The sequence below is a fragment of the Merops nubicus genome, unplaced genomic scaffold, assembly GCF_000691845.1.
Source record: "Merops nubicus isolate BGI_N331 unplaced genomic scaffold, ASM69184v1 scaffold12747, whole genome shotgun sequence".
Taxonomy (NCBI): domain Eukaryota; kingdom Metazoa; phylum Chordata; class Aves; order Coraciiformes; family Meropidae; genus Merops; species Merops nubicus.
The window spans coordinates 18,243-44,159 of NW_008618380.1; the positions used below are offsets into that span (position 1 = coordinate 18,243).

General features: G+C 40.5%; 1 protein-coding gene across 1 annotated transcript in view; it reads left to right on the forward strand.

Annotated features, from left to right (window-relative positions):
• GPR176 (G protein-coupled receptor 176) overlaps window positions 1-23,455 on the forward strand; it is a 40,935-nt gene extending 17,480 nt beyond the window's left edge. The window contains exons 2-3 of the mRNA XM_008943431.1: window positions 20,760-21,012; window positions 22,351-23,455. Coding sequence (XP_008941679.1) covers window positions 20,760-21,012; window positions 22,351-23,455 — 1,358 coding nt within the window. The remainder of the gene's footprint in view (window positions 1-20,759; window positions 21,013-22,350) is intronic.
• The last annotated feature ends 2,462 nt before the right edge of the window (window positions 23,456-25,917 follow it).

Consider the following 25,917-nt stretch of genomic DNA (forward strand, 5'->3'; position numbering starts at 1 on the left):
TATCACAGGAGCATTACAAAAAAAAAAAAAAAGCTTTTATAACTCTGACAGTTGCAAAGCCTGAAAAAACTGAAATCTGACTATAGATACAGAGGTGAGTTACAGAAAACTACTTTGGTTTATGGCGAAAACAGCAGTTGAGTGAAGAGTTTCCTCACATCTCCTTTTCTCTGTAACGTTTTGACTCTGTTTTGGTGCAAAACTTCCTGAGTGCAGAGAGATGTTTTTGAGAATTATCTTGGCATGGTAACTACTGCAACAGCAGCATGTGATAGCAGTCGCAGATACTAGTAGTGTGTTGTTAGTCAGCAGGGAGTATTAAATTATAGACCCTTCTGCAGCAATACTTACCCAAAAAACACATGGTAGAAAGTGCTGTGTATTTCAGTGAAGCAGCAGGGACCCTTGGTTTGATCTTAAGTATAAATGAGAGCTTTTGGTTTGTTGTATTTAACTTTCTTTCACGTTAGGAAACTAGCCACAGAGATAGCTACCCTAGGTGGAACAGAGGGAGCTTCTCTGGGCAAAATAGAAAAAGAAGCTACATATGGGTTAAGAGTAGATCCTCTGTGAGATTTTTGCCATCTTTTTAATGTTCTCTGTCTTATGGAGGAGGAAAGTGGCAGCACACAGAATTTAATCTCTTTAACTGCAGAATAAAGTGACACAGGTCTGAGATCCACCCGAGACTGGAGGCAGGAGACGGACACACCTACAGCGTAGCTGGTGCCAGGACTGTGTGCCCAGGTCAGAGCATGGCTCTGAACGTGGCTGCCAGGGCTGTGGGCAGGAGGTCCCCAGTGAGGCCAGCTGGGGCACTGGGGGACTCCTAGCCTGTGTGAAACTTGCTTTTGTGCGTAACTGTAAAACGCATGTGCAAGATTGATGTGTGACATCTTACCTAAGAAGCAGAATCTTACACCAGGTACCAAGTGACACAGAAAGAGCAGTGTTAAGGTGAGATGCAGAGAGACAGGGTTTTGGGGTGGAAGAAGCTCCTTCTGTGTAGAAGTATGTGTAGGAGAAAAGCGGATGGGGTGGTTACTCAGAGCCCTGATCTTCTTGTGATGTTTCAGCAGGAAAAAGTGAGATGACTATTTCTTCTGTCTGGAAAAGAAACATTTTGCTGATTTACTATCAGCCATTACCATGAGCTGCTTGTCTTAGGTGAATAAGGCTGCTGGACTCCCTGTTTTATGGGATGTTACACCAGGTCTTAGGCTCTTGCATGTGTTGGATCTAGTTTATGCTAAAGGTTACTTCTCATGAAGGTTTTCATGGGAAGATTTATAGGTAAGTCTGTCACCAGAGCAAAATGTTTTCAAAACAGAGTAGAAAAGGTTCTCAAAAGTTATAAATATGACTTTATAATTGGATAACCTTTTATTTGTTTCCTGCTGCTAACAAGGACAGCAGCTTGTATTTTTTTGTACTATCTGAGTTCAGAAACTGTTGGCAGGTCTGAGTTTTCCTTCAAGGGTCCAATGGGTGCCATCAGAACCATAACAAACAACATAACTGAGTTCACTTTGGTTTTTCTTGCACAAATGAGTAGGTGTCAGGAACTGCATTGTCATGTCTGGAGCAGTGGGACTTCTTGGTCCCATCTGTATAGACTTAAGGTAGAGTGGAAGTATGCTGGTGTTTATCCTTCACGTCCAAAGGTATGAGGTCATGGATGTGATCTGTACTTAAAACAAGCATTCAAGCTCCTCATGGCTGTCTCTTGGAAGTAGTCTTTAAACAAGTTTGTTTATTTTCAGTGTCTAATCCTTAATTCAATTGAGTTCCACAAGTAGAACTAAATTTCTCTTGGCCTAGTAAATGTGGCAAGACTTCATTTTGAAAGGTGCAGGGTGAGGAACGTGAAAGATTTCCCTAGTACATTTGATTGTTATATGTTCCCCTCTGTTTTTTAAATTTATTTTTTGCTAAAGATCAGAAAAGTGTAAATCAGTTTTGTCCATAAAAAGCAGACTAGAGGACTGCAGATGATGCTGTCACTGTTATGAAACAGAAAAAAAAAAAATAAAAAAAAATCAGTTAATCTGGAATTTCACCTCTACCTGCACTGATTGCAGGTTGTGTGATACTGTGTGGGACAAGTGCAATGATAATCCAAATAGACACAATTAAGTTTAAAGACATGTGAGTAAAGGTTTTTAGGTAAATATGCTGGGAAGTGCCTATGAAAGTAGCTAAGTACTATTATTCCATCCAAATGATCACTACAGTGTTAATGTAGTATTTGTCTCAATGATAGCATCATTAGAGTCACAAAATTTAGCTGTGAAGATTACTTAGTATTCACATTTGTCACAAACTGCTTTATTTTGCATTTTGTTTACTTGTATTTCAGTAAATATAAGAAATATCCTACAAGGTTGGTGCTACAACAAATAAAAAAGAGCTCTTGTAAATAATACAGATCAAAGAGTAATGAACAACTCTCATGTCCAAGAGGGATTTATCTTCAGCTGGAAAGTTTCTCTTGCCTCTGAACTTTCACAGTTGGTTTAATAAAAGATATGGCCTCCATCTTTGCCTCTCATTGCTTTGCAGATCTGTGGTCCTCGTGGGTGTGTGTTGTACTGAAATGGTTACTTGAGATTAGAGTTTTTTTTCTGCTTCATCCTCTGAAAATAGAGACCTTACCTAGAGAGCAATTCCATGAGAGGTACGTGACGACTCCAATATGGCTGTAGTAATAGCAGGTATTGAAAATGTATTTTTTTTAAAAAAACAAAAACAAACAAACAAACAAACAAGAAAACCAAACCCAAAACAAAACAAAAAAAACACCAAACCAAAACTGAACGATTCAAGTCCTGTAAAAAGTAAATTGAATTAATAATGTTGGCAGAAGGAGGATACATTCAGAGAAAAAAAAATATCCACTAATGTGTATTGTAGCCAGTGAACACAGCATGAAAACAGTCTTTGTAAGTCTTCATGTTTTTAAAGGTGATAAAGAATATTTAGAAACAAAAAATTACCTTAAGATTATGTGTTCGGACAAAGAAGAGGAGGGTGCATTTCTTCAACATTTTTTCTGTTTGTGATGGGTTAACCCTGGCTGAGCAAGAGATGCCCACCAAGCCACTCTGTCACCCTCCCCCTTTCCTCTCCTTCCTCCACAGAGCCAAAGGGGAAAGGAAAATAAAATAGAGACAAAGCCTTGTGGGTAAAAACAAGGGCAGTTTAATTAGAGAGCAAAAGCCAAGCAATGCCATGTGCAGAAGCACAGAGAAAAAGACTAAAGACTTGTTCTCCCCTTCCCCTCCCCAGGCGATGTGCGGCCTTTCCTGGGAAGCAGGGCTCCAAACACACAGCGGTTGCTCCGGAGGACTGAGGAGTAGCTCCCACCCCCCCCCACACCACTCTCTAGCAGAAAAAATGCCAGCTTTATAGCTGAGCTGGTCACATGGTATGGAATATCCCTTTGGTCAGTTCAGGTCAGGTGTCCCGATTATGTTCCCCCCAAGCTCCTGCCCCCACATCCCACTGTGGGGGGAGTGTTAGAAAGAGCCCTGGTGCTGTGCGAGCGCTGCCCGGTGGCAGTCGCAGCGTGGGTGTTACCAGCACCCTTCTGACTCCCAGCACAGGCGCTCTGCACCAGGAGCCTGCTCTGGGAAACTCGGCTCAGCCAGACCCGCTACGCTGTTCCCCAGCAACATGAAAGTGGTGAAAGAGTAAGTTAATAAAACAGAAGTTAGAATAGAGGAAACTAAATCATTTTTGTGCCAGTTTGATTGAATCACAGATTCAGTATTTTCAGAGCAGTGTGAATCCGGTAATTGTGTTATCAGTGTTCACCTAATTGTGATGTTTGAAGGAAATAGGAAATTTAATCAGATAATGCCTTGTGGTTCCCCTGGTAGGCTGCGCAGAGGAGCACTGGGGTATGTTATTGCTGATCACACCAAGGTGATGTTACATGTGAGGAATGAACTGTTGACCCACGAAGGGTCTGCTGGCAGCGTGGGCTAGGGCTTTTGTTGCAGTGAGGATTAATATGTTGATCAGATCAATACAGATCAGTCTGAGTTTGTGCCTTTGGGAGGCTAAAGCTCTGCCTTTATATGCCCAGTAGAACTTGAGCTTGGCATGTGTGATACACATACAGAGGGTAGTATCCTCTTCCTTTCTGCCCCCCTTTGTATTTCAGAGAGAAAAACCTGCCTCCTTCTTTTATGGGTGTCATTACTTTTACTTATTAACCTGATGAAAAAATTGAAAAAGTAGAGCTAAACTGTCCATCTTTCCCTTCGTTCAGTTGTCCATTGGAGGGAAAATTTGAGATGACCTGCAAGTCCTGCTTTCTAGTCACTGCTTGTGTCACAGTCTTATCAGGGTTGAGAAGGCAGTAAGGTAGCTTCGTGATCACATTCATCTCAGTAAGCACTGGGACAGCTGCATGCCTTGACAGTGTCCTGCTCGAAGGATGAGAAGTGGCTTCAGGTCTCAGTTTTGCCCTCCATTTTGGTTTGAGCTTTTCTAAGTAGGTTTATTTATAATCTAAGTCTCCTTGCGTGTCTTACAGAGACTTCATCACCTCAGCAAAAGAAAGATAGTTATGAGATATTTTACAACTAATTCATGTCAGGCAGCCTGAGATCAGTGGAACGACAAAAAGGATATCTAAAATGCTTCCCAATTAAGTCTACTCATTTCCAAGGAATGGAAATAATCCTCTGGGTCATTCCACAATTCTCTTTAGTGTATGGAATTATAACATTTAATTTCCATTTTCTTTGCTGAGTCTCATTGTCAGGTCACATTCAAAACATACAGCCTTGAGAGCGTGATGCCTTCCAGAGACGTTTGTGAGGAGCTCTCTGTACAGCAGTAGACACATCTGTGATATGTGGTTTCAAAATGTTATAGAAGATAAAGCTACATGACTGCCATTAATGTTGTAATGAGCCACGTGGCAGAAATGACCGGCCAAGTAGCTAGCCTGGCAGAGTTGCTTTTCTTTTTCAAAAAGAACACAAACACACAAACCCAGGCACCTTGCAAACTAGAGACAAAGTAATTGATGCATCGTTTAGTTTAATCATTTAAACTTAGGAAATGCCATTGACATACTGGCCATATTTGGTACTCTGTACTGCCAGATTAAGATTTATAAGTAGGCCATTAAGCAGCAATTGAGTAACAGTAATTATTAATGTAGGTACCACTCAAGCAGTTTTGCTTTAGTGCTTTGTGCATTTGTGTATACCCTAGATGATTTAGGAAATATTTAACTATCATAGTTGTCAGTTGCATCTCTCTATTAGCATATTTTACCCATAAAGCTTGTAACTTTTTCATCCTGAAATACCAGGATTTTTTAATTTATTTGCTGTTGAAGGACTGAGGCGTGAATAAACAGTGACTAACCTCCATTAAAAACAATTTTATAAGAACCAGAATAGTGCTGTGTCAGTTAAATTCTGCTTTAGGTTACAGGAGGTACTCCCTTGCTCTCTTCAATGTGCAGGCTCTGTTGTCTGTGGAGCTGCTCACACCAAGCTATGAGTCAGGGTTTAACAATGTGTCTTTGAGTTCCTGTGTGGTGATTTCTTTTGCATCATTATAGAGCTAATTTTTGAAGTTAAATATTTGAGTAGGCTCCAGGGACAATTGTAGGCTCTGAGTAAAATGCTGTGGGGTTTTTGTTTTTCCTTTCTTTACTTTCAGTCTGCAACATCTACTACTTTATTTCCAAGTTTGTTACTTTACTGATGAAGCTTTCCTTTACTATGCTTTTAGAAACGAGACTTCTGAAGGCACATCTCAGAAATTAAGAGCTTTTAAAGCAGCATTATAGTTTGTGTCTCTCTTACAGTGTTACCACAAAGATCCAAGTGGATCATGGATATGGAGCATCCACATGGTTCTCTGTACATGGAAGTGGGTTGGCATGGCAGTGCAGAGGGTTGTCATGTAGCTCCCTGTGCTGAATGTTTTTCTTTTTCTAGGAGAACACTGGAGTGTTGCAGTCTTGTCAGTAATAGTTGGGGTCACCTTGACAGAATCTGAAAGAAGTCCACATGCTAGTTAGCTAAAACAAGGACTTCTTCATGAAAACATTTTGGAACAAAGGTGGCAGTTTTTCCTGCTATATTTATATCATTTTCAAAATATGAAAGAGGTTATTACAGTTCTACAATTTAAAATGACTGTCACTGTGAAGCCCCCTGTTTGCTCATTTTAAACTTCTCTTCAAAGCTTACAGAGTGATTCTAATGTGGTTTTCCTCAGTATGCATCTGGTAGCAAACTGTTTCAAATAGTTACTTCTGATGAGTTGGCTCCCACTGGAAAATCAGGAAGAGTTGAGGTAACACCTACCAGTAGGCTGTACTATTATTTGATTGCCTTCTCATTAAGCTTCTTTTTTTAATAAGCCATTTTGTGTGGCAAAACACAGACATTTGCAACATCTTTTAGAAAAAGAGAATTTCTGTAACGCCTTTTCCTTAATTTGGTTTTTAAAAAAATCCCCTACCCAGATTGAATTGACACAGGAAAACAACTCCTATACATACTCAGTAGTTTGTGTTTGAGAGATTCTTTTATAGTTTATTCTGAGTGTAAGCACACTGATGGTTTGCTTCTGGAACTTTAATGGGTGTTTGCTAACGTATATGTGAGTAGTTTTTTCTCTTGCATGACATTGCACACTATATACAATACTGTTGTTTCAGGGGATTTTTAAAGAATCCTGGGTTTGCTTTTTATTTTTGCAGTTCATTTATCATATGTTTTCAATGAGATTTGCTTGTTTCCAAAACTAGTTTTCTGTCTAGTTACTTATTTTAATGAAACAGCCCATTTGCATCCCAAATCCAAGCAATACAACTGTGTTTTTCTCAGTTATAGAATTATTTTGTTTGTATTTGTGAATCTGTTTATTAAGCGTTTTTGTGGTCATTGCTGATACAAATGAGTGTAATCAGTGAAATAAAAGCAATCTAAAAATTCAAACTATCTTCATAAATTAATCAAAATGATATATTTTGAAGCATTTACAATTTTTTACGTATCAAAACCAATGTGTGGTTAAAGAAAACTAAATCTTCAGATAGTGTCTTAAATGTTTCTTCTGAAAGTTAGCAAAAACCACTTCAGTAAGGAAGAATTTAGTTTTTCACGTGCAACAGCTCAAATTGACCAAGACCAGGAAAAGGTGCAGAACTGGCTTGTGTTGTGTGTGTCTGATGCAGTATTGCTACTGTGGTCTGAGGATATAAGCAACGTGATTTTTGCTGAGGAGCAGTAGTATGTTTTATCCTACTGAGCGGTGTAGCTGAAAGAAGTGGCTACATGAGATGAGAAGAAGCCAAAATAACTGTAAAATTTGGTAATGTGAAAATAAACCCCCCTAGTAACATAGTAGTGTGGTGCCCATGGAGCACAGACCAGTTTGTCTTTTAGGGTGCTTTAATTGTAGCCTGGATTCTGCTTCCTTGTTAATTCCTAGCTCTGGGCACACGTAACTGCAAACAGTTGCTGTGCAGCTGGGACCTTGTGAGTCATTCAGTCTCATTTAAGCCTTTTTTCTTCATTCAAACTCCATCAGTGGGAATTACATCCAAACTGAAAGGCATTGACATGGTTTGGGGTTGGTGTTGGATAATACCACTATTATTTAGAAGGAGGGTCCTGTTTAACAAAAAAAATTGCAAAACTAAATTTAAACTGGTATCTTAAATAGTACAATGGTTTAGTGTAATGAGAACGTGTGAAACCTGACCAGCTGAGGGAACTGGGGTTGTTTAGTCTAGAGAAGAGACTGAGAGGTGACCTTACTGTTCTCTACAACTACCTAAAAGGAGGTTGTAGTGAGGCTGTTGTTGGTCTCTTCTCCCAAATTACTGATGATAGAATGAGAGGAAATGGCCTTAATTTGTGCCAGGGTAGGTTTCGATTGGATATTAGGAAGAATTTCTTCACTGAGAGTTTGGTTAGGCAGTGGAACGGGCTGCCCAGGGAGGTGGTGGAGCCATCATCCCTGGAGGCGTTCAAAAAATCAGGAGATGTAATACTTGAGGCTCTGGTCTAGTGGTCAGGGAGATGTTGGGGTGAAGGTTGGGCTTGATGATCCTAGAGGTCCCTTCCAACCATAGTGATTCTGTGATTCTTTGATACGGAAATATGATTTTATTTTTTAACTTTTATTCTCTCATACATGCTCACAAGCACCAACACGTGTATGTTAAGAGGTCTGGATTACTTCTGGGGAGCAGGGAGGATGACAATGTAATGTTTTTTGAACAAGTCTTTTAAACTTGTTAGGAGTCAACATTTACTACAGGAGGAAGAGGGTAGATTGAGACTAGAAATCAGCAAGAAGCTCTTCATTATGAGGGTGGTGAGACACTGGAAGACACTGCCCAGGGAAACTGTGGATGCTCCATCACTGAAGGTGTTCAAGACCATGTTGGGAGGGGCCTGGCACAACCTGGTCAATGGAAGGTGTCCCTGCCTGTGGCAGGGGCATTGGAACTAGCTAATCTTTAAGGTCCCTTCCAACCCAAACTGTTCTATGATTCTATGATCTTCTGCCTTAGAATCCTGCTTATTTTCATTCTTAACTGTCCTTTGTAATTGCTTGGCAAGGTTGATGCCCCTTGTCTTTGTTCCACCATTTTGGGAATCCAAGTTGCAGTCAGTCTTCCTGCTGGAACAGGCAGGAGAGCAGCGACTGTAGTGCTGTAGTACAGTCTCCTGACTGTCCTCCTGCATTACAGCACGAGTCCTCTGCTGACAGGTCATCTCTGCGGTGGCAGTCACAGAGCACGGGCCTCTGGGTCTTGATGCAAACAGCACATTGCTGCTTGTTCACCAGTTTCCTTGCTGTCAGTGGTGTCCTTGTTTTAGCAATATAGGACATCCCTCAACCCTTGCTTTACTGTTTCTTCTGCTGCTTTCACACACATGCATGTTCCATTCAGACTAATCTTAGTGTTTCTGTTGCCAGTCTCTGTGTGCCTCAGGGGAGGATCCACATGGTTCTCACGTATTGAGGTCACTAGTTGATGTATGTCAAATGCCTGTTGATAAATTTACAGGAGCTTTTTCTTTGGCTCTGCTGTCTTGGAAGACCTTTCAGATTTACAGTAGCAATATTCCAGGGACTGGTAAAATATGCAAAGTTAATTTTGCTGTTCATATTCACCCTGAAGAGAGTGAAATGTGTCTATGTTTCTTTTTAAGGTAAAAAGACTAATTATATACCTGTTACTTAAAATAGCAAATTTTGCATTAAGTCAATGGAGTTACAAAGCAGGAGGAGTTTCATCTGTGAATAGATACCTTCTAGTTCCTTCTTGGAAGAGCTGAAATCTACAGATTTTTAACATGCATCTTTTGTTGCTACTTCGTCTGCAGAAGCCAAGAGAAATTGCGGGATTGGTTTTATTTTCTGTTTGGTTGTTTCCATATGGTGTAGAGAGATCTGAAACATTTTCACCTGCTTGACAGTTGGATGATTCAGTACAAGAGAGAAGCAATTACACAAACATATCGTGCAAGCATTTCCAACCACTGTGACAGGGTAATTTTTGTGGGAAAGCTGAAACATAAATAATGCAGGTCTTGGTTTGTAGCCTTAGGTGGGTTGAATGTAAATAAGCAGAGGTCAACAACAGAGCAGCTAACACCTTGGTAATTTGTTGATTTACTGCCTGGCTTACAACAAGAAATGTTCTTCTACTGATGACTGCAGTAAACAGATGCATGAACCCTGGATGGCTTTCCTAATGAGCATGTATTTGGGTATGTGTGTGGGAAAACAGGGTGAGCTGTAAGTGATTTGAGGCACCCGCTTGCTGATTGGCCCCAATCAAACAAGTCACTGCTTGTGTGCAGTCCTCTTTGGGGGCAGAGGTAGGATGTGCATGGATGACTCTCCTCTCTCATTTCTGATGGGAGCTGCTCTCTTTGATAGGGTTAGTTTATGCTACATGTACCTTACATTCATTTAATTTTTACATGCATATGGCTAATACATGATAGATGTTAGCAGGTTCTGTATATTTGGGGAAGACAATGAAATATTTTTTAGTTTCACAGAAGAAAAACAGAAACTAATTTTATGTTACAGTTGTTCCAGCTTTATATCAGTGTTTTTAATATTGAAAAATCATATTGAAATCAGATTGATTTTACTGTGCTAATTGACCTAAAAATTCCAGCTATCAACAAAAAGATTTTCTTCAGCTGCATCTATCAGCAAAACACAAGTTTAAAATTTTATACTGCATATGGATGATTGATGAAGGAGCTTGTGTCATCAGCCAATGCTAGGTCATAAACCCAGCACTAGTGCAAGGAAACGTGGCAAAGTTTTGGCCATGTTATGCCTCGTTTCAGTGTAGAGTACCTTCTGCTGTATCCAGCAACTTATGAAGCCCAAATAGGGATGGCTAATTGAATTTCTAACATCAGAGAAGAAAAGGAAACTTACAGTAAAAAACCCCCCATCCTATCTCACTTTTCCAGTTGGGTAGTCATCTGGATTCTTGAAAGGATAAAGAGAATTAAATATTCTTTCCACATATCAGGAGTGTATTTGGGGTGAATATTATGCAGTTTTACAGCTTGTCTTACCCTCAGAAGTCTTTGGTTGGTAGAGGGTGTCCAGACCTAGAATTTTATAAACTTTTCTTGAGGTCAAGAAAAATTTCAGTATTTCTTCTGTTTGTGTAACTGAATCTGTTTCCCCTTACTTCAGCCAATCCTGGGCACTTGCATGCCTCTCTGGATTTTGAGTTGTCAGTCCTGATGAGATGATCTACTACTAACCATTGACTTTGCTGAGTTAGATACAAAATGTGGACCAAGCTGAATTTCTGGCTTTTTTTAGTAAAATGGAAGTGTTAAGCAATAATATTAATTTTTCATAGTATTTTCTTTGAAGGCATTTGAAGGATGAATGATTTTGGCCCATTTCACTAGGCCAAATGCTTTTTTGGGTTAATCAGTGCTGTCTTGGAGACAATTGACCTGGGAACAGCAGTGTCTCTTGCTGGGAGCATTTTGAGCAAAGAAAAGGGAACCCAGTTATTAAAAGAGTCAAGGAGAGCAGACTGGAGAGTAGGTACTACAGCAGTCCTGTAGTGAAATTCTGGTATAGATGGGGGACTGCAGAAAAATGAGAGACAATCTCAAGAATATTTTTTGTAAGTGAAATGTCTGATAAAATCTCAAATTTTACATCAGGGCTCTCTATATGCTTTAAAGGAAAAATGACCCAACAAGTCAAAACCTCACCTCTTGCATTCAGTAACCGTTGGAAACGTCACCATGGTCTTGACAATGAAGCACCTCACCTGCCATGAGGTATCCCATGGGAAAACATCTCTAATTTTGGGCAAGCTGGAGTAGATTTGTTTTGGCTCTGTAAAATCATAATTCTTTGGTGAAATACCTCCCTCTACTAACCAGATAGAATATTTTTTTCTTACATGTGATTTTTTTTTTTTTTTTGTTATAGCATTTGATTTCAAGTCATACTGGGTTTTTTTTCCAGTTGATAACTCATGGTGTTTCAGACGTGTCAGAGTCCCCAGCTCCACTTTCTTCTTCCCAGTGAGTATTGTTTGAGTCCATTCACAGGGCTGGGAGGAGAGGAGAGAACCATTCATTACAGAGTCAGCTGTGGAGGGAGGAAAAAAGCTTGTTTCTAAATATAACAGAAATTAATCCCACTGTGCAGGATGTATTAAGCATATGCAATTTCTGCCTGAAGACATCTGTGTAGAAAGAATTAAGAGAGATATGCCCAGCTGGTGACCTGGTAAATGGCTGCATGGCAAATCTGTGTAAAAAATAAAATTTGTTTCTGATAACCTGGCACTTTGGAGAAAAGGAAGCACAGTCAAACTGATGCAAAAATGATCTCAGATCTTTCTTAGTTGTATAAAGAAGAATAAAGAGTCACAAGACTGTGGGGTAGGCCAGAAAATAATTTCTGTTCTATGAAATAACTGTTCCTGTGGTGTCTTTCAGATACAGACTCTATAATTTCAGCTGCAACGCAGGAGGAAAATTGATGCTAATGGGTAGGAATTATTTTTTTTAATCAAGACTGCAAGATAGCCTCAATTACCAAGGAAAATATAAAATCTGTCTTCCAACTGCTAATAATTACCGGGGGGCTTTTAAATTCTGCTCCTCTGTTAAGTATAATTCATTTTAAATTGTGTGTATTTCTGTGTTTTTTTCCCTCAGTAAGCCAGGGATAATCAGCTAACCACTAATTCAGTCAAATTGCCCAGTTGGTTGTATACTATTAGCCAGTATAGATCTCACATATGCACTGTACTGCAATATGGCACAGCAACTTACTTCTTTCTTAAGTTTTGTCTTATTATCTTGAATGAGCAACTAGAAAAGTATTAGATACAGAAGAAATAATTTTGCATAAGCATGGTATTGTTGGACCATGTCCACATTGTGTTCTGGTCTGGCAACATTTTGTAATGATGAAGGCAGGAGAGAGGAAGACTCTGAACAGCACAGGAGGTCATCGGGTCCAGAGTGGGCAGTTGTTCCTGTCTGCCATGGAAGCTGGAGCAGCTTACAGCCCAGGCAGAAGGCTGGAGGTGCTCTAGAAGACAAGTTTTTTCACAGCCTCCCAAGTGCAAAGCTGTCAGTCTTGTCTGGGTCTGACCTTGGCGTGTTGCACAGAGTGGACGGGGGTCTTGCAGCTTCTCCTGGAAGAGCCTCCTGGGGACTGAGGCTGGCCCTGTACGTGGGGCAAAGCTGAGCCGCATCTGCCGTGTGAAAGGTCACAACTTACTGAGCAGCACCAAGCTGCCTGCAGATGAACTGCAGGTGTCTGTGGGCAAAGTCAGACAAAAAAGGAGCCTCTGAAGAGACGTGTCTGGACATAGGTAGCGAGGCTACCAACAGAAGTGGCTGCAGGCTCTCCACAAAGGGGCACTGGCGGATACCACTGTTATTTAAAACCAAGTCTTACATGTATGTGCTCCCTGCGTTAAAACTACTCCTTACAATAAGATTCAGCACAGTGACTGGGGAGCTCAAGTGAGTTGCTGTGTTGCTTGACATCACCTTGCATAACAAGTGCTACTGTTGCATCCTCTCAGTTGTTTCATGAGGTACAGGTTCAAAATGGCCCTTCTCCAGGTTCTTTACAAAACCAAGGGACAAAATGCTATTCCTCTTGTACTAAGAGTGATGGAGAACAGACAGATTGACTGTGATCTGCTTCACTTGCACCCCAGGCCTTGTAGTGTTTCAGTAGCGACATGGGATTTGTTCTCTGAGGACCACTGGCACAAAGCCTGGTGTAAGAAAGGCCACGTTCACTAGGTGGGGTACTTGCTTGGCAAAGGAGGTGCAGGACTTCTGCTAATGATGATGTCGATGATGTGGACATCCATTATTACCTCTTCTATATCTGTTTCCTTTATTTCTATTTTCCTCCTCTATAGAAGAGGTAAAAACTTTGGTCCACATGGGAGACTCTCATGGTGATCATGTGAAGTCTTTGGGTCTAAAATTTTTGGTTACATTTTTGCAGTAAGTAAAAGAAGCTGGTCCCTTAGGCACTGCAATTCAAAGAGTTAAAAACTTTGAAAAAGATTTATGTTCCTGTTATAGCTAAAGCAGTAAATCTGGACATTCTTTTTTCAGGTTTTTAATTTCCTAGCTTAGGTTTCTAAGGTAATGCTATACAGTTGTCATATTTTCCTGACAAGGGAACAATCCAAGGTCCTGAAGTTGCAGATCCAATATTCTTTAAATGTTTTTCTCTACAAGTAGCCTGAAGAGTTTCAGGCTCGTTGAAGACATCAGTTTTAATATAGAATTCAGACAAGTGAAGTATACTTCAGCAAAATAAGCAGGTTTGGCTATGTCCTTGATTGGCTGAAATGATTGTGGCAGCTGTTGAAGGACTGTAGTTTGCTGAAAGGGAGAAAATGATTGTTCCTGCCAGAAATTCCATCCATTTAATGGGACAGTAAGTACACAAAATGAGGTGGGAAAAAGAGGCAGTGAGGATGGAGAACTGGAGAGTTATCAGTGCAGCACTTTATCTCCCTTCAGATAGGTATATCTGAAAGAAATATGAGTGGATATCCAAGACCTTTAGCACGATGCAGTTACATTAGAATCTGCCTACAAAAAAAAATATATATATACTAAAGAAAAAAGTTTAAAAATGCACAAAAGGAATTATATTAATGATCATTTCCCATAGTGATTTTGACATTACAAATACCAACATATACAAGTTATGTTTGCTGTAAGAACAATTTTAAATTTCTTCATAAGTGATTTTTCTAAATTGGTTCCATCTTCACAAGTCAGAGTAGCTGCTGCCAGTGGATTGTGTAGGCAAGTGTTGGCTGTGCACTAGGCCTGGGCAATACCACAGCCAAAGTCAATGACTTCCCTGTTCCTGCAGGAGAATCTTAGGTTCGCTTTCTGGGACTGAGCCACTGTGAACCAGCTCTTGCCCTAAAATCTTTTCTGCCTTGTAACTATATGCATTCTTGGGAACAGAAACCATGTAGACAAGTATCACACTCTAAATGAAAGGGCTTACAATATAATTTACATCTATTTTAGTGGCTAAAGCTCAGTTTCTAACCTTTTTTGTTGCTTCCTGCTTTGTTTTTTTGTGAAGAGGGCTGCCAGTTCTTTCGGTGTAACACTTGAGGGAGTATGGGTGGGGCACTCAGAAGGTCTCTCCTGGGAAGGGCAGCTGGATCCCTAGAACCCTGCTCTGGATGGGAGGGAAATCAGTGAGCAGAGGAAAGCAAGCTGGAGGAGGATTTTACTAGAGTGTGGACTTCATTTTGATTCAGTTACGAGCCGATGAGTGTTAATAGAAATGTAAGATGAATGTCATACCCAGCTAATGGGCTAATTGACAAAGAACAGTATTTCTTCTTTTTATTTTGGATGACTGCATGGCAAATGCTTTTGTTTTAGGTAACAGTCTCTGGTTTCCATAGGGATCACTCTTCTTGTTAAAGGTGTTATTAAGAATCTTTCCCATTGTTTGAATTATTGCCAAGAGCTAGTATTTCAAAACTATCTCAGCTGTTGCTGCCTGAATCAACACTTTGTGCCTGGCAGTGAAATTCAAGGAGGCTGCAACTTGGAAAAGGAGCAACAATATTTCTTGTAGCTTTGAATTAGGCTAAGGCACCCTGGTAACATTTTGTGCACAGAGAATGTTACTCCTTGCCTATATAGGGAACTTGAAACACTACAAAGGCTAGCAGGACATCTGGGCAGCATGCTGTGTTGGATTGTTGTGTTTACTTTTCTCAGTGTCCTTCTGTGCAACTTTCGTGTGTGCAGCTTGCAGATGTACTGTGTTCTCAGTTAAAAAAGAAACCCTGTAGGGGATGCCTGGAAACAACCATCCTTTCAATCTGAATACAGTGGAATTGGTACATAGTACGTGGAGATTTTATTGAATGTTGATAGGCATGATAGTCTAAGAGGATAAAATGAACTCTGACCTTGTTTGGCAGGCCTTATGCATGTGTTTGTTTCTAGTGTGGAAAGGAGCCGTGTCTCATGCAGTGGTTACCTCAGTATTTCCCATTCCTCTTTTTCACTTGGAGAAATTTTCAAAGGCACAGACAAGCTGGAGGCTTGCCTCGTGCTCATTCAGTCTGGGTACTTGCAAGGTTGTCAACTGATGTCAGGTGTAGTAAGGGCTTTCTGTAGACTTAGCTCATTCTCTGGGAAGACCACATGCACTTTTCCTTTTAAATGAAAAACATTTCATCTTTTAGCGGTGGAATTCTGTGCAGCCCGTGTGGAATATGCTTTGTCACATGTAGTCCTTTATAGGTGACTGTCATGCCCCAGGCATCACTGACATACGGGAGATGGGAAAATGCTACATTTTCCAGCTGCTTGTTCATCCAGCTTTCCCTGGATGCCTCCTGGCTAACCAGTACAATCCCGTTACAAGCAATCCAGCAGAAACACCTCAGAAAGGGACCCATGGTAGAAAACAGCTGCTTTGCCCACTATGAAGATGTGCAACAACAGCCCAGTACAGTCGTAAGTCAAGGAGAATACCATGTTAAACTAGGGATTTTCACAAGTTCAACAGTGAATGACTAATACATATAGAACAGAAAAGTGCCTCTCTAGACATTGTGAAGTGATTCAGAGTGCAAATGCTATAATGCTTGTTGAATTACCTTGTTGCCTGGAATGTTGTTATGCGTTTCCATGGAAAGGAGCTACTGGGAAAAGGTAAGGAGCAATGAAATGGGAAATACACACAGTTCTGTTCTGAAGCTTCTTATTATTTAATACCATGCAAAGTTTCTGGTGTAATTTTTTCTCCGAGTTGGGTGGCTTTGAGATGCGTGAGGGGAAATGGAGTCATAGAATCATGGAATGGTTTGGGTTGGAAGGGACCTTTAAAGATCATCTAGTCCAACCCTCCTGCAGTGAGCAGGGACATCTTTCACCAGATCAGGTTGCTAAGAGCCCCGTCCAATTTGGCCTTGAATGTTTCCAGGGATGGGACTTCTACCAACTATCTGGGCAAATTGTGCCAGTGTTTCACCACCCTCATTGTAAAAAATTTCTTCCTTATAACCAGTCTCAGTCTCCCCTCTTTTATTTGAAAACCATTGCCCCTTGTCCTGTCTCAGCAGGCTCTGCTAAAAAGACTCTCCCGGTCTTTCTTCTAGGCCCCCTTTAAGCACTGGAAGGCTGCAATAAGGTCTCTCTGGCGCCTTCTCGGTGCTGAACAACCCCAGCCCTTTCAGCTATCCTTCACAGCAGAGGTGCTCCAGCCCTCTGTTCATTTTTGTGGCCCTCTGAACCCACTCGAACAGGCCTATATCTTTCTGATACTGAGGACTGTGTACAAGTACTTGATCTGAAGGCATCAGCAGAAAGATCTACCAGTCTGTACTGAAGCTGATCTGGTTCATCAGAGCAGCTCATTAATATCCAGCTTATAGCTGCAAGTTGAAAAAGAATGTTTCCCTGAGAGGTAATCATTCACTAATTTTTGTGTCACAAGTGGACACTTCTGTCTGCTTTATCTTTTTTCCCCTTTTAGGCTCTGACTTTAATTTTGTCTGTCTGAAGCGTTCTTCCTAAATTGGAACCAATATTTTTTTTTTTATGCTTTATTCTTTCTACTTCCATTTAGGATCAGTCAGTGCCAGAGCTAATTTCATTTCCTGGTGACTCTGATGTATAAATGACAATACAACATAATTTATAGAAGTAATTAAAGAAATGAGAATCTGGAGTTGTAACGAAGTTCCTCTGTAGGACCCTGAAGAATAGCTTAGGAATTCTGAAGTATTAGTGAAAACTCCTCTGATTTATTTTTTCTATTCTTCGGTTATATTTATTCTAATGGAGGTGAAACTTGCTTTGGAAGTAAGCTTATAAAATCAATTGCAATTCAAACTAGAGAAAAGATTTAAATATATAAAAAAAAAAAACACATCAAGAAACCCCAGGTATTCCGTTACTCCAAGGCATTTTAATAGTTTATTATTACTATGTGAAAAGTGCTTCTTTAATAACTGAAGAATTAGAGGAATTTTTGAAAGCAAGTGGTTTGATTGACTGAGTATCTCCTAGCAGCTTGGGAAGCTTTAAACACAACTGACTGAACACTGCCTGTGGAGTGTATTGTCAAGCCCAAAGCACCTGCCAAAACCAGGTGATGATTCCATTCTTTAGAACCCATCAGAGAGCAAATATGTAACTCAATGTTTTGTCAGCTACTAAAAAGGGATTTGCGTAAGACAGAGGATACAATATATAGAAAATTGAATTCTAAATGACATTCAACTACCGCAAACCTCAATAGTATTTCTGTGAAGTGGATTTTAAAGTTAGTACTGCATGCTTCTGTTGAAACAGTACATTTTGTTATGGAGAAGCTAACCCAGCTTTCTGCTGTTACGTGGCACCCATGTGCGCTGTGGCCGTGTGAACAAGAATGGGATCCTGCTGGCATTTTACTTGGGCAACCACAGGGAAATGCTACTCAGCAAACAAAAGCTTGGGTTTTTTTATTTGGTAAGAGGTAAAATCAAGCCAAGGAATGGTGATGTCAATAGAGAGAAGTGTAGGGGACCACCTCTGCTTTTTCGCATCTCAGTCGGCAGCTTTAAATGTTGTTTTCTCTCATTGCGCGTATTGGTAGGTACCCTACAAACACATTAACAAATCTGACTGCCTCATAAATCACTTCAACTCAAAAGAGCTTCTGACAAGTGTCAACAATATATAGTATCAGCAACATGTGGTAAGAACACTGAACTTTTGTTGGAGGCTGGAAGCTGAGCTCTGCTTTGTGTGCTGTCCAGCTGCAAGAGGGCGAATGGAGTTGTCTTGCCAAGCGGTGTTCTCATGCTGGTAGCAATGCTTAGGTTGAGCTGGTGGTACTGCACAGGAAGTCTCCAGGAGAAATAAAATAGAGTCACATTTTATTCAGGTGATACTGGCCTTTACCATGTAGTTACTGCTCGTGCAAAACAACAGGCTTGCATGTGAGCTGTGCACTGAGCACAGCTGCAGAATTTGGCCAATCCTGAGAATTTTACTAACCCACTAATCTGTCGTTTAGGACAATTTTTGCCTGGTGCACAGCAATCTGGCTAAAAAAGAATGATTGTGGTTTTTCTTCAGTTTGAAAATTTGAACATGGTTTAATCAGTTTCATGCACTGAGCTATTACATTTTATTTTTATCTTGGATTTGCTGTCTGGTAAGCTGTCTGTTGCTTAGTGTTTTATGGAAAGAGAGGTATTTGATAAATTACATTATAATTGATGAGAGAGGTCAGTTAGCTAGGGGATAGTATCATCAAGAGATATGTGCTCCACTAGAGATTTTCCTCCATTAAAACCACTGTGAAGAATTATTAGGGGGAGCTCTATAAAGTCTGTTTGCTTTCATTTCTTGGTCAGATCACTTCATAAAAGGGTGAGTGCTTCCTGAAAATAGTAACTCTGATGTCTTGTGAGTTTACAAAGAATGCTTGTGAAACCCCTGGGAAAACTCCATGTCTTTATGCTGTTTTTATGCTGTTCATGTGACAAACATTGAGGTGAAACATTAAGCACTTTTCAATTTCAATTTAATGACTTGCTTAGAAATACACAATCTGCTTGTGTCTTTAAAAGTGTGCTTCTAACTTGGTCTGGTCACCTTGCTCATTCATCTGCTGCTTTCCAGTTTTAACTCACTTGGAAAGTTTCTGTTTCCTGTTGCTGTCAATGAGTCTTCAAAAGCTCTGTCTGAAGATGGCACCAAAATGTTCAAGTGTTAGATGCTGGAGCCTGAAACAAAGCAGTGTCTGGGCAGGCATGGGTGGGAATCTGGGACCAGGTTACATGGTGTTGAATGTGTGTGCCCCACTCAGCTGTGCTAGCAGGGATCCTCCTGCCTGCTTAGCTCTGCACTAGCGCCTCTCCATCTGCTCACATACCACAGAAAGTGTCTGCTCCAGTGTTTGATCAGTGTAAGAGTTTCCTGCCTCTTGTGTGTCGCCTGCCCTGGGATGGTAAAGCCAGAGCCAAGAAGATGGAGCAGGGAAGCATGAATGGGCCATTTGCTTCTCTGCACCTGCTTCTTCTGTAGGATAGGACCCTCTGCCCATATAGACACGGGGGAAGGGGACTTCTCAGCCTGAGCAGACCACGGCAGAACAAGGAGCTCTCACGTGTGGTGTGATCCCATGTGTGTCAGGTCCATGGAGCTGAGTGCACTCCAAGCAAGTGGGTAAGTGCAGACGTCTGACTTTCATTGCCACCCATTGTGGGCTGACCTGTCTTTGGGACAGGCACACAGGTCTGTGTGCATAAAATGCACTTTGGGCAAGTAAGCATTTCTGTGGTCATATAGTGGGTGTCTGCATTTCCTTTACCTATAGTATTGTCTTTAACTTGTATTAATTGGAAGTGGCAAAAGCTTTGAGAATTGTTGGTGGTTTATGGCTTTCATGATAAGACCTTAATATTAAATTAATCTTAATTTTTGCATATTTTTAGTCTTTTTTTTTCCTGGTAGCACTTGTTTGATTTTTTTTTTTTTAATTTAAAAAAATCTCACTAAACCCAGGTTTTTAAAGGAGACATCCTATACTCTGAGTGTGAGTTTTCTGGTGGCTTGGTGTGCATTAGAAGAGAGAAAGAGAGCTAAAGTTGCATGCACTAAGAACAGATTGCTTCATTTAGTCTTCTGGTGTGCCTATGTGAGTTATAGTCATAGGAAAATTAACAACAGAAAATTAGTTTCTATCCTATATTGCTTTCTGAGATCTGGAGAGAAAAAGATAAAATAATACCAGGAAAATACTGTCTTAGCTGTTGCTGTTTTCGTTGTGTACTTGCGCTCACTGCCACGCAGTCACCCTGTTTGAAACAAATGGGTAGGGCTTGAATTTCCAAAACGGTGGGCTTAAACCCACGGTTTGGATATCCTTCTTAAGCATTTGCCTCTGAAATTCCTGAATTCCTTCATTACTAGAAGCTGGGAGGAGATAGCTGGGGAGTAATTGTTTTCAGTTATCTGATATATAAAGCCACTGGTGATTACAAATGTTTTAGTTTGAGCAGTGTGGTGATTCAAATCAGTGACTCCTGACAAACTCCAAACAAGTATTTTTATTTGCAGTACTAGAGAACATTCAGATCTGTTCAAGTTATTGTTGTTGCGTTTTGGAAGCGCGCGTGTGTTTGGTTTTGCTTTGTTTATCCTTCTTGTCTCTCCTCACAGGTAACATCATCGTGCTGTGGTCCACCTGCAGAACATCGGTACTTAAATCTGTCACCAAGCGATTCATTAGGAACCTGGCCTGCTCGGGGCTGTGTGCCAGCCTGGTCTGCGTGCCTTTCGACATCGCGCTCAGTGCCAGCCCACACTGCTGCTGGTGGCTCTATACGATGCTCTTCTGCAGAATCGCCAAGTTTCTGCACAAGGTCTTCTGCTCAGTGACCATCCTGAGTTTCCCAGTCATTGCTCTTGACAGGTGAGAGAGCAAATTTGCCAGATTCCTTGATTTTTCTTTCTTCTTTCTGCTTTTGTAACAACTTTCTCCCTTTCATACTGTTTTTGCTCTTGTTCCAGTGCTTTGCTCGCAGTGTACAGTTTCTTTCTAGAACATATTGGGATAAATATTCTTCTCTGTAACACTGAAAACCTTTATTTTTCTGTTCACTCATATCTCTGTACATTTGTAAAAGACTTTGAGTCTACAGATTTGTCTTCAGAGAAATTTTTATCCTTTTCTTCATGGTAATTATTGTCCCTTAAAGGAACTTGAAAGCAGACTTCAGATTATAGACAAGATGCACATTTTTAGCTGTGGAATTTGAAAGCCATTGCCTGTTAGAAGAATTTCCCAGTGCTGTGGGACCATCAGCTTCACATTTCAAATGTAGATCTGTTTTTAGAAACAAACAAACAATATTAATACAGCCAGGATTAATTCAAAGAGGTTTTTGTATGTAGAAGATGAATTAAAAAAAGGCAAAGTGGCCATTTGGACTGTCTGAGTTTTTGGTTGCCATTCATTTTGCTTGTTATTATTAGCAGTCACTGATCCCACCAAAATGCACAGCTCTATCATCTAGCCAGTAACTGAAAGTTAAAGTATTTTTAAGGAAGGGTAGATAATAGTTTAATACAGTTTAATAGTGAGTGTAAAAGATAGGTCTGTCATGAAAATTCTGTGAACTTAAAAGTCCACGGTAGTAACCAAACAATGAATCAGTGCCTGAAATTTGAAGTGCATGTCACAGATGCACTTTTTTTTTTAATGCACATGGAATGTTCAGTGTTTGGCTACCTTTTTTGGGGGGGCCTTGCAAACTAGTGTTTGTGCAAAACAAAACCCCATTGTACTTCCAGTAGATGGGTGCGTGTAATATGTGACCAACAGCTTTTTCCAAATATCAAGAGAAAAGATCTATCATAAAGCAGCATTTCAAATTAATGAGTCTGGCCTTTCAATGAGAGTTATCTATGCCTCCATCTTATTTTCTGAAATTTTGTGCTGTGTGCAATCTACTGTCCAGTTTGCAAATCAAAATAGTGTTCATATACATAAGCCAAAGTGATACAGTCCCAATTATTGAAAGAATTGGTCACCACCAGTAATGTGATCCTGAAGTTTTGACTTATTTTTTATTACTGATAGACCTGCAAAAGTAGATCCTTGTGGCTTTTTTTTTTTCTGATTTGGGGCATTGTGTTCAGAGAGCTCCCGAGAGACTTCTCATAGGCACTGTGCTCACTGCAGATTTGCATTGTATCAGTTGATAGTGGATTGCTGGTTGGTTTCTTTGTTTTGTTTTGTTTTTCATAGGTACTACTCTGTTTTATACCCTCTGGAAAGAAAAATATCTGATGCAAAATCCCGAGACCTGGTTATCTACATCTGGGCCCATGCCATAGTGGCCAGCATTCCAGTGTTTGCCGTGACCAACGTGTCCGATATTTATGCCATGTCCACGTGTTCTGAATCTTGGAGTTACTCCCTTGGCCACCTGATATACGTCCTCGTCTATAACATCACCACTGTGATTGTACCCGTGGCTGTGGTGTTTCTCTTCATGATTCTTATCCGCAGGGCACTGAGTGCCAGCCAGAAGAAGAAGGTCATCATAGCTGCCTTAAGGACCCCTCAGAATACAATTTCCATCCCCTATGCCTCGCAGCGGGAAGCTGAGCTGCATGCCATGCTGCTTTCCATGGTCATGATATTCATTTTCTGCAGCGTCCCCTACGTGACGTTGGTGATTTACCGCACCATACTCAACGTTTCCGATATTTCGGTCTTCTTGCTCCTCACTGCCTTTTGGTTGCCCAAGGTCTCTTTGCTGGCCAACCCGTTGTTATTTTTAACTGTGAACAAGTCCGTACGGAAGTGCTTAGTGGGGACGCTAGTCCAGCTGCATCAAAGGTACAGCAGGAGAAACGTTGTCAGCTTGGGTGGTGTTGCAGATGATAATCTGGAGCCCAGTGTCCGTTCAGGGAGCCAACTTCTGGAGATGTTTCATATCGGGCAACAACAAATCTTCAAGCCAATGGAAGATGAGAATGAGACCAAATCCATTTGCTCTGGTGACTTTCAACAGAAAGAAATTCCTACCACTGGTGTACAGGTAGGAGAGACTTCAGTTCACACATTTATACCACAGACAATTTCAGACTCTGCCGCTCAGGTGGCACCAGCTGTGCCCACAGAAGCTGATATGGTGAATGACAAGTACTCCACGCAGTTTGGATTTGGACCCTTTGAGCTGCCTCCACAGTGGCTTTCAGAAAACCGAAACAGTAAGAAGCGACTTCTGCCTCCTTTGGGGAATACCCCTGAAGAGCTAATACAGACAAAACAGCCTAAGTGTAAAGCAGAAAGAAAAATTAGCAGAAACAATAAAGTCAGTATCTTTCCCAAGGTGGATTCTTAGTAAAAGAAGGAGCTTTAAGGGACAGAGGAAGGTCACCTTCTGTTATATGTGAGATCCCGTGGATCTTTGTTATGCTGGAATTTGTTACAGGCTGATTTTTTTGGTGCCAAATATAATTTAAACAAACAAAAAGGGAAACATATATACAAGTGTTCCTTATTAATATGTTTTCATTAATATAATATATCAAAAGATGGTGATTCTTAGTTTTATCTGTGAAATCCCTACAATAATATCTGCTTAATTAACTTTCAAAAAGTACATGTGGTTTTGGAAACACTTTGTATGGCTTAAGTATGGAAATACTGCAGTCACTTTGCTGGGAAACCTCATATTGTATTAAAATGGACTGGGTATCAAAGTACCATAACAGAAAAGTCTGTGGGGAGATGAAAAGAAATCCAAAATGGATAAATCCTAACCTCCTGTAAATAGACACAGCAAGGTTCTGCACATTTCATTAATGAAGTAAGATGGACTATTAAGTACATCTATTTTTGGTTAAGCCCGTTTCTTGAATGGGTGTTAAGAATAAAACTTGCTGGACTTTTTGCACAAATGAGTTTCCAAGTATCTGCAAAACATCTAAACCACTACTTTTTGGCTTAAAACTTCAGCAAAGCCAAGGATACACAAATCATCATCTGTGTCAAACCTGAGAAAGACCTTTTTTAAAAAGCCCAGATATTCTTTTAGTTTCAGTAAAAGCTGGGTTGGAGACCATGCAGGACGAATACTGACTCCAGTAAACAAGTACGTATGTGCCAAGGGCATAAATCAAACACTTTGATCCTGTGATAAAGGGCATATGCAAATGTCCCAACTGTGTAATGTATGTATTGTGTAAGTAAATGAAGGGTCAACCTTAAAATAGCCTCATCTGCTGGGGCACTCTGCTGTTTTCTTATGGAAATGAAAGAAATGGGTCAGAAATGCTAGTAGCCTTGTGCTGAGCTGCTGATTGAGGAAGCTGGTAACACCTCAAAGGCAAGGTTTGTTAGTGCTGGTCCTCACTATGGTCAGAGGTGGGGAGGTTTCTCTTCCACCTTCACAGACAGAGATACCAGCCTTCTTTACTCCATTCATCTCAAAGAGTAGACCACCCAGTGTATGAATGTGAGACTTTCAAATCTGGTGCCTAATTTCTGAGTGAATCAGAGTCAAGCCATCCCTGGTATCAGCCTTTCCATAAGAGTTCAGGCATTGTGCTGCAGCTTGCCCCCACGGGCATATTGTCTTGTCTATACTGAGTGGGAATTTGGAACTCTCTCAGTCTGTTAGATGACCTGGAACTATTGTAACCCTGGCATTTTAATCCTCCTTCAGCTGTAAGTAGTCTTTCCTTCTTCCTTATCTGTTGTCTCTGTGGGTAGCTTCTTAAAAGCCCCATCTAGTAACATCTGTGTGCTCCTTGTGATTCTCCTGTACTTCAGCCCTTTGGTGCATGCTGAAACTTTATCTGTGGTTACTGCCTGTTTATGAAAGTAGTTTTCTTTAAAGCATACTTCTAAAAGGACAAGGTAAAGCACCTTGCAAGTTCACAACCAGTTAATGTTAAAAGTGAGAAGAAAATTCTGCTGAAGCACAATTTGGAGATGTACCTGTTCCTCCTTGGACATGTCTGAAGACAGTCAGCAGCTTCTGATGGCTCCAAGGTGGTGTATTTCTGCAAGGCATTAAAAGCAAACGTTTTAATAAAAATATATATTTTAAAAAAAGTTTATAAATTACTGTGCAGATGGTATTTTTTAGCAGTTTCCTCTTTAGTTTCAGTGCACTTCACTTGCTAGGTTAAGAACTTCTCATCTTGGGAGTGAGGAGCAGTCTTCAGTGGGTCCAGATGGGTGGTGGGACCCCCAGCTGCTCTGCTTCTTAGACAGATGAGAAGACAGACATAGCTTGCCTGGATCAGAAAGAGGAAATATTCCAGGAAAAGGTGTTCCTTCTGTGGAGAGGTAGAGCAGTACCATATCAGACTTTTTTTTGGTGTGTCTGATAAATAGTAATTTAAGTGAGTGATTGTTTTTCCAATGTTAGTGAAAGAAGAGATGCCATTCAAAAAAATCCTGAAAACATCAAAAGCAAAGTAGGAGCTGTAGTTTTCTTGGCTAAATTTTGGTAAAATAAAATATTTGTGGCCCACTTACATGTAGATACTGGTCAAAGTCTGTGTGATTAATGAATGTGATAAATGTGTACTCATATCTAAACTTCTTTGAGGAAATGAAGCTTAGATTCTAAGTTTTGTCCTTTTCAACTCTCATGTTGAATGAATTGCCAGTGATAAATTCAAAGAGTTGAACTGCATAGAATTTAGTTTTGTCATATCTGGGAAGCAGGGGGTTTGTGGTGGTTGTCTGCTGAGACAAAAATACCTTTTCCTTAAAAAAGGACACAAAAACTTGCTTGTTGGTGTTGTGGTTTTTTTTTTGTTTTTTTTTTAGCAGATTGTATCTGAACAC